This window comes from Lutra lutra, chromosome 4 (genome assembly GCF_902655055.1).
Source record: "Lutra lutra chromosome 4, mLutLut1.2, whole genome shotgun sequence".
NCBI classification, from domain to species: Eukaryota; Metazoa; Chordata; class Mammalia; order Carnivora; family Mustelidae; genus Lutra; species Lutra lutra.
The window spans coordinates 135,097,997-135,107,544 of record NC_062281.1 but is presented as its reverse complement, the minus strand read 5'-3'; the positions used below and the strand labels follow the sequence as shown (position 1 = coordinate 135,107,544).

The 9,548-nt window shown below is 36.3% G+C and overlaps 1 protein-coding gene across 1 annotated transcript in view; it reads right to left on the bottom strand.

The window, feature by feature from the left end:
• Positions 1 to 2,732: 2,732 nt before the first annotated feature.
• The window catches only part of CRYZ (crystallin zeta), a 32,963-nt gene continuing 26,147 nt past the window's right edge, over positions 2,733 to 9,548 (bottom strand). Inside the window, exon 8 of the mRNA XM_047726180.1 lies at positions 2,733 to 4,057. Coding sequence (XP_047582136.1) covers positions 3,857 to 4,057 — 201 coding nt within the window. The 3' untranslated portion in view covers positions 2,733 to 3,856. The remainder of the gene's footprint in view (positions 4,058 to 9,548) is intronic.

Here is a 9,548-nt window from a genome sequence, read left to right as displayed (position 1 = left end):
GATTTCCTCTGCTGTCAGAATAAATCTAAGGAATACGTGGTATCCACTGTCAGACAAGGGCATGCACTTTCTCCCTATATAAACCACTCTCTGCTTTGGGTAGCAGAGCATTTTTCCTTCTGTATCCAAATGCTAATGGATACTTTTTTCCCCATCTAACTCAGATTTAATCTAAATATTTCCATTGATCTGCAAGGCTCCCTGTTACCTTCTGGTGTTAATCTCTGTTACCCTCTCACTCCCTCATCCCACCCCATCAGAGAACCTCGGTCTTTTGGAAACACACCAAGGATGTTCCTTCCTCAAGGCTTTTGCATCTACGACTCCCTCTGCCCGGAAAGCTCTGTGTCCAGATATCTATCTGCACCACTGACTCCCTCATTTCCTTTAGGTCCTTCCTTTCTACGAAGGTTTCTGTGACCACACTACATAAAATAGCACCTGCTCTCGACATTCTCTTGCCCTTTACTCTGCATTAGCTGTCTGTATAGCTCTTATCATCACTCAACAGTCCATGTACTTAACCTGTTTATCACTGCCTCCCTCCACTAACATCCAAATGCTATGGAACCACAGGCTGTCACTGATGGATAGCCAGGGAGCGGAACGGTGCCTGGTTCAGAGTAGGTGCTTAACAAATATATTAAATGAATAATATTTATTGAAAGTATTTATTGGGTTTTTAGTCAGATGGGCAAGCTGGAGGCTTTCAATCAATTTACCAACCATGTACTATGTGGCAGGTGCTGTTCTCTACCTTTCATGAGAAAAAAGACCAACCTTGGATCCCCGGATAAACAGAACCGTGGGAGTCAGATAAGTTAGCTGATAATTATTGTCAGTTATATTTCAATAAAGCTGGGGGAAAAAACCAGATAGCTGTAATCCACCCGTTCATTCAACAAATATTTACCAAGTACTTAATGGAAGAGAGCTAAGTTTCTTGCAGGCTTTTTATGTGCTAACATTACGCAAAGGCATAGGAAGATGCATCTATTATATTTTTTAGAGCAACTAGTAAGGTAACTATTTTCTCTGATTTAGACCCATGAAACTGGAAGCTTATGAAAGCCCAAGGTTGTCACACTAGACCAGGTCTAGGTCTATCTAACTCTGTATTAGTTATTCTGCTAAAGGAACTCAGAGAAAAACCATCTAACCTATTAGTGGGGTCAGAACAGCCTTCCAAAGAGAAGTAACACCTAAGGTAAACCTTCAAAGTAATGTGTTAGATCTGGGCAAGAGTGGAGGGTAGGGTGTGCTGAGTGTGATGGATAGGGTGACATTGTACTTTCCATAAAGAAGGAAACTTCTGGGCCTTTGTTTTCATTAATAAAGTAGGTTAAATTTTGGCTCTTTGAATTACTGAAATAAAAAATACAAACACACACATACACATCCCATTATAAACAATAGCAAAATCAATTTAATATGTGATATAACTCAATCATGCAATGCAAATAATTAGCATGAAGGAATAATATAAACACAAGATTGAGGGAGATCTAGTATTCCAGATTCTAACAAAAGAGATGTGATTGCCTATAAACAACATTTTCCATTTATAGCATATAATTAAATAACTTATGTGGCAATTAAATTACATGCCAATTAAATAGAATTGCAAGCTTTAATAAAACAAGTTAAAAACAAGTGGAAGTTATTACTGAAGCACATCAATTGCCTTTTGCCTACTAAGTTGAATTGACATTTAAAAATTAATACTTACCTGTGTTATGTACTTTCTATATTTAGAATATAAGTTTAAGAATTAGGCTATTAAAGGCTTTCAAGCTAAAATTAATTAAGGTTTAGAAGTTCAGATGCTTGCTCCATTCAAATAAAATAATAAAGAAAACAAATTGTTTTAATCGGTTTTACTTTTATTTTCTTTAAAATTCCATGTTTTTTTCCTCTTAACCATCCAAAGTGAGATTATCTTTGAAGCAAGATGGCAGGTACCCAGAGCTGAGCTCTGACAGTATATAAAGCCAATTATTTCATACCTGATCCAAATACTAAATCTGCAATTTACAGTTAATGTATCAATATATTTACATATCTCTGTGGTTTTTCTGCGATAGTTTAAACTTCAAATTAAATATATATACATAATATACATTGTGTGTGTGTGTGTTTATAATACTTGGGATACAGCATTGTTTTTTAATAATGCTTAATAAACAAGTATTATTTCTGGAAGATGGGCTTCCACCTTGTTTGCGGTTGCCCCGGGTTATATTGCATAACTGGGACTTTATATGCTTCAAAGAGTTTAGATAAACACTGGTCAGGATTATTGGGAGTTAAATTCACATACACATACATATATTTGAAGGTATGGAAAAGCAGGCACACAGAGCACTTGACCTCCTTTGTACACCTGTCTGGAGAAAAAATATAAGTAATATGTGTGTGTATATATATGTATGTTTATATATATAATATATATAATATACATATATAAACATATAATATGTACATATATGTATGTACATACATTATATGTATGTACATATACATACATATAATATGTATAATATGTACATATGTACATATAATATGTACATATATAATATGTACATATATAATATACATATATAAACATATGTATACATATTATATATGTATATATATAAACATATATGTTTATATATGTATATATATAAACACTAGCCAGGATTACTGAGAGTTAAATAATTACATATATATACATAATATATATATAAATATAAATAATGTGCATTTATATATTACATAGAATAATATATAAATGTTATATATTATAAATAATTTGAATTAAATATAATTGTGTGTGTGTGTGTGTGTGTGTGTGTGTATGGTATGGAAAAGCATGCACACAGAGCACTTGAACCTCCTTTGTACCCGTCTGGAGAAAATATATAAATAGTATACTAAACCTAACTAAGGCTATTACGGTCGGGTTATTTGAAGTACCATTTTCCTCTCCTCCTGTCTTTTTTCCTACTTTCCAATGTACTCAAGAAAATTGAAAAATTATAATGGATCAATTAAAATATTTTCTTTTCTAAAAGCCTTTTTTGCCTGTTGTAAGGTACAGCACTCTACTCCTTTGATAGTAGAGACAGGCAGTTATCTGAATCTAGTTTAAAAAGGTTATGTAAAATAAAAAGAAATTGTAATGAAAGGGATACTCTGCTTTCCGAGTCCTTGTTTTCTCTTATTCTAGATAGGGCATATCAAAAATAGTTATGTAAAAAAAAAAAAAAAGTTGTCTTTATGGAAAAAATGAAAATGTTTAAAAATATATATTCATCTAAATATAAATGGCGCTATAAATAGAACTTGATATAGCAAAGTTTACAGGCAGGAAAACCTAACCCACCATTATAATCCTTCACTCCTCAAATACGTGAATGCCTGTCCTCTACAGCACTGTGTTGGGTTTTAGTTCCTCACCTCAAGAAGCTTAAATTCTACTTAAGCAAAGAAGTTCAATCACAAGATGAAAATATTCACTCTTCCTGATTAGCAACTGCTTACCATTCTAAGCTTCAGCCATTTCCCATTTCTTCCCACATGTGGTTTATAGCCATTTGCTTTCATTAGTGGTTTGAGTGACAGCTGATTCACAGCTGCTCCCACATACTACCTACCTTCCAGAGGGTAAAGTACCTTGCTCATCTTCCAAATACTTCACATGGGGATATATAAAGATCGTCTTGTAATTAATCAAATGCTTAATTTCTGAGTGTATTTGGAGAAAGGGTAATAAATGGGGCATAAATGGCACGAAGGGGTACACACAGAAAGTTCTGGGTTTGAAGGGCAAATGAGAGGAGACGGCTCGGCAGTACATGCTGTATTTGGCTGGCTAGAGCTTGGGCAGATGAAGTGAAATGATCCCGTAAGGTTGGGAACTGGAGGTTGATTCCAGGTTTGATGTTGGGTTAGGTTTTGCTGAGTGGTTCTGTACAACGATGGTGGTTTGTACATAGTTGACCATATTCCAGGGACGGCCTGGTGCAACGTGAGGGCTGGTTCGGGCTGGTTCAGGCTGGTTCAGGCTAACGGACTGAAAAGCAACGAAGGGTCAAATAAGTGGAAGGGCTGAATGCAGTCAAAGAGCAGGTAGGATCCATATTTTTAAAAAAGGGCTTTAAACCACCTCTGCTCCGAAGCTGATTTCTTCACTCTCTTGATGACGTTAGAAAGGCATGTTAATTTAAATTTCCCCAGTCCTCACCATTCGGGGGGCCAGGAGTAAAGCAAATGAGGTCACAGTAATAGTGAGAACACAAATTCTACTATTTCAGTGAGTCCAATGTCTGACCTAAGGTATCCAGCTCCCTGAAAACTCTTCCCCAAGTATTTCTGGGGGACCCAGAGCTACCTAGACTATGGCTCTTTCCTGGTCCTGTGGCTGATGCTTTTCTTCTGCACACCCCCATCCCCCGGGCAGCCTCTGAGAGGCCTCTAGCAAAAACAGGCACAGAGCTAGGTTGCAAATCCCCCATTCCTTGGTAAAACCACAGTGTTTGGAATTTTTACTTTAAAAATGTATTCTAGGGGCACCTGGGTGTGTCAGTGGGTTAAAGCCTTTGCCTTCGGCTCAGGTCATGATCCCAGTGTCCTGGGATCGAGCCCCGCGTCGGGCTCCCTGCTTGGCGGGGAACCTGCTTCCCCCCCTCTCTCTGCCTGCCTCTTTGCCTACTTGTGATCTCTGTCAAATAAAATAAATAAATAAATAAGTAAATAAGTAAAATAAAATCTTTAAAAAAATTTTAAAAAATGTATTCTAAATACATTTTCATGCAGAAGTTAAGGTACATTCTACAAATCAGTGCATAATAAATATTGATTAACTTATTCAATAAATGTTTGCTAAGTTCCTTCCATCAGTGAGGCATAGAGATGGGTTTAGGAAATGAAAGACGGAGTTCCTTCACTCAAGAAATACAGACCACTCCAGTCAGGAAAGCAGGCAAATAAACAGTAAATTGCAATAGTGTTAGTTGTGGTTTTTTTTTGTTTCTATGTTTGCGTGGTGTGTGTGTGTATGTGTGTGTGTACCCATCTTCTTTTACAAAGAATTTAATACCCTAGGCAGGGTGGCAAATGTTCAGATTTATTCTAGGGGCAGAGAGGCAGGGGACTAAACTCTGATTAAGGGTGGTCAAGGAGGATTTTTCTCTGGGAGGTTATCACATTTAGTGGGGCATGAAATTCTAAATACTGCCTTCACGTCTTTGAGACTGGCAAGGCCCTAAAGGCTTAGCTGTAAGCCCCCTACTCTTGGCAGATATGCCCCTGACCTGGTGGGAAAGGCTCACCCCACCCACCTTCACCTCTGTCAGCTGGAATAGCTACAACCAATTCTGTCCTCCACGTAATCCCACACATTAAGGGGTTTTAGTCAGACATTTCACAAAGATCACTCTGGTACTATGTGGCCAGTGGATTCAAAGTAGGGCAAGAAGAAAGGGCGGGTAGCCAGTGAGAGTGCCATGAAAGAGAGCCAGGCAGGAAGCAATGAGGGCTGAGACCCAAGCACTGACACTGAGTCAGGTTCTGTAGGTACAAAGACTGGACGCCACTCAAGTCAATGGCCAATGGCCGACAGGATGCAGTAGTGGGGATAAGGGAGAGGGAAGAATCAAAAATGCCTCCTGGACTTGGGTAGCCAGGTACAAGCCATTGTCTTTCACTGAGCTAGGGAAGAATTCAATTCTGGGCATACTGATTCTGAGAAGTTTGTGGAACATCCAAGCACTGTCTAGTGGACGGTCTGTATGTGGGCCTTAGAACAGGTTGGAGATACAGGCTTGAGTGTACAAAGGAGATAGTGATGCCTGGGCTCTGATTTCAGTCAAGAGTAATGTACGGAGAAAAAAAAAATCCCAAAGTAAAGCATGTCAACATTTAATAGGTGAGTGGAAGAAGACATGTTTACATAGGAAACTGAGAAGGGAAAAGGGGTATCAGGAGAATGTTGTTCTAGAAGTCAGGGTAGAAAACAATTTAAGGTGTTTCTATGTGTAGGGAGATGATGAAGCTGCGGGATTCAGGGAATAATTTTTAAAGGAAAGTTCATGAAGAGGCCAAAGCAAAGCGATCCAGAGGAAAGATAGAGAAGTTAATGCTTAATAAGCAGGATGGTCATCACTTCCAATGAAAGAGGAGATGAAGACAAAAAGGATACAAATAAATTTGTAAGTATAAATGGCTTAGTGTTTTCTTCATTGTGAAATAAGAATTCCAGATAAATTGCCTACCACTGAGTGGAACAACACTGGAAAACAGTGCTCCTCATTTAGTTAACCAGCAGGCTGAAGACAGAGGCAAAGAATTCTAGCAACTTAAGAGTTTTCATTTATGTGGAAATGTAGTTTGATGGACATAAAAAAGGAACATAATCTGAGAAGCACTTAGAAGCTATAGTGATAGGTCTATAAACAAGACTATGTGAAACCAGCTAATAAACTCAAACCTACTTTAGGATAAAAGAAACTGCAAGACATGTAAAAACCCAAATTACATGGATAAACTGTGAAATAGAATTACAGTGTTAATTCCTAAGCAAAATAATATTTCACCAAATAATACATGGGTGCAGTTTTGTTAAAATGCATTTGTCACACCTACTAACAGTGCTTTGATTACAAGTGATGCTTACAGTTGGATTTCAAATGTGATGCTGCAATCAAAATAAACATCCAAGACAAACTGATAAGCCCAAATTCATCTTGGTTTTTTTATTAACCATAAGTTAAATCTGGGAGTTCATTGCTAGAAATGTACACACACAGTTCTCAGATAGTTCTCATCATCTGAATATCTTTTTAAAGCAAAATGAAGCATTTTCTGAGGACAATTTATTATTTCAAAAAACAAGAATAAAGTAAATCGTTATGATACATTTAGTATAAATTTAACACATACACTGACATTATTTTTTACAGAGCATGTCATAAGAATAAACCATAAATTATCAACCCAGATAAAAATGAATTCTGAATATGCAGGCATATAATTGCAGAAGATTCTATATATATATACACACACACACATATATATATGTGCTCTGAAACTTAGTCATTTATTTTGATTTGTGATATTAAATTCTTTAGTTCCTAATATTTACTATTTAAGGAAGCATTTCTTTTTTTTTTTAAGATTTTATTTATTTATTTGACAGACAGAGATCACAAGTAGGTGGAGAGGCAGGCAGAGAGAGAGAGGAGGAAGCAGGCTCCCCGCCGAGCAGAGAGCCCGATGCGGGGCTCGATCCCAGGACCCTGGGATCATGACCTGAGCCGAAGGCAGAGGCTTTAACCCACTGAGCCACCCAGGCGCCCTAAGGAAGCATTTCTTTAAAATAAAATTTTGCTGATTTCCTAGAAGTAACTTCTGCTAAAAAATATTTGAAAATGTTGAAAAAAGTGCCAGGGGGAAATCTTTGTAATTCTACTACTAAATCAAGCCCTTCTGAAAAGTATTTAACAGGCATCTCTTGAAATGCATAGGTAAACACAATGAAATAGAACTGTAATTATACATATTTTGTATCTGCTTTTTAAACTTAGTATTTTTAATACTGTGCCCTGAACATCTTCCCATGTTAGTAGCTATATATCTACATGATATTCTAATAGCTACATCATACTGTGCTGTACAAATACATCAGCTTTTAATCACTTAATTGATGAAAATCTGGGTCGTTTCCAATATTTTACTATGATTAGCTAGGCTGCAGTGAAAGCAATCTTGACATATGCCTCTACAGACATGTCCCTCTCATTAGGACAAATGCCTGTAGTGGAATTAATGGGTCAAAGGAGATCCACATTTTAAACTTAATACACCTTCTATCTGCTCCCCAGAAGAGAAACAACTGTATACTTCCATCAATAGTCCATAAGTGCCCATTACTTGTATTACTAATGAGGGTGAACAACACTTTCCCTAAGTTTGCCAGCTGTATGCATCTATTCTCGCATTGATTTTCCACTCATTTCCATGTCTCCTGTGGGGTGTTCATCAATTGCTAATTAATTTGAATAATTTTTTTTTCTTTTTTTAGATTAGTAATCTTTATCTGTTACTACAGATCTTTTTTAATTTTTTCTATTTTCCTCTTTCTTTGATAGTTTGGGCTTCTGATTAATGATGTAAGGGGCTGTTCACCTCTCAAGATTATAAAAAAAATGTTCTACCATGTTTTTGTTTTATATAATTTTATTTATATTTAAAATTTTGAACCATCTCAAAGTCTATTGAGATTACATGTGAAGTAAGATTCTAGCTTATTATTTTTTCCCAAATGGGAAGCCAGGTCTCTCTTTTTTTTTTTTTTTTTAAAGATTTTATTTATTTATTTGACAGAGAGAGATCACAAGCAGGCAGAGAGGCAGGCAGAGAGAGAGGAGGAAGCAGGCTCCCTGCTGAGCAGAGAGCCCGATGCGGGGCTCGATCCCAGGACCCTGAGATCATGACCTGAGCCGAAGGCAGCGGCTTAACCCACTGAGCCACCCAGGCGCCCCTGAAGCCAGGTCTCTTAATAAGTAACTTTTTTCTCCACTTAAAAGCTGTATTTGTGGGCGCCTGGGTGAAAACATTTTTCAAGTTTCTAAAAAGTCCTATTGAAATTTTGGTATGAATTAATTTGAATTTTCAGAGTATGAGGGAAAAATCTATACATGAATCCAACCAAGAAATCTTTTGTTATATTTTGTTATCTTATGTTATGTTCCCCAGGAGTTTTACAGTTCTCTTTTTAAGGGTCCTGTACGTTTTTTGTAAATTTGGTCACTTATATTTCACTGTTTTTTAAATTGGTAATAGTAGTACTTCTATCATGAATAGACCATTTTCCATTATATTTTCTGATTAATAGGTTTATATTAATCTTTGTATATTTATTATGCAATTGGCTACCTTTCTGAACTCTTAGTAGTCTTTCCATTTGTTCTCTTGCTTTCTCCAGGTCTTGAATAATATAACGGCAAATGTGATTCTTCTGTATGCTCCCTTTCAATATCTGTATGTGTGACTTTTAAAAATTTTAAAGGCTCTGTCTTATTACCAGTAGTTTTCATTAATTTTGCATAGATCTAATAAAAACTGTCTGTAAATAAACGTAGCTCTTTGCGTTAGTTCAGGAAAGTTTTCTTTAATTATTGCTTCTTTCATTTTTCTGTGTTCTTTGGGGTAGCCCACACAGAATTCAAAAATTGTATTTTCCTTTTTTCTTCTTTTGTTTGCCATACCTTAATTTTTTCTCATCTTTTTTTTTTTTTTTTGAGTGATCAAATTTTTTGAGTGATCAAATTTACCCATATGACCTGTAAAGTTTTCAGTAGTGTCAGTTATGCGGATTTGTCCTCCTAAGAGAATTTGCTTTTGGAATTTCCTTTTATTTTTTTTTCATATTTCAGGATGCTCCCTTTTCATTCCTTCTCTTTAACTCAATTTATTCCTTCTTCATGGCTGATAAAAATGAAAGTAATTATTTAAACACTCCTTTGTACACACCAGAGCACTAAGTACCTCACAGACTTTAACTT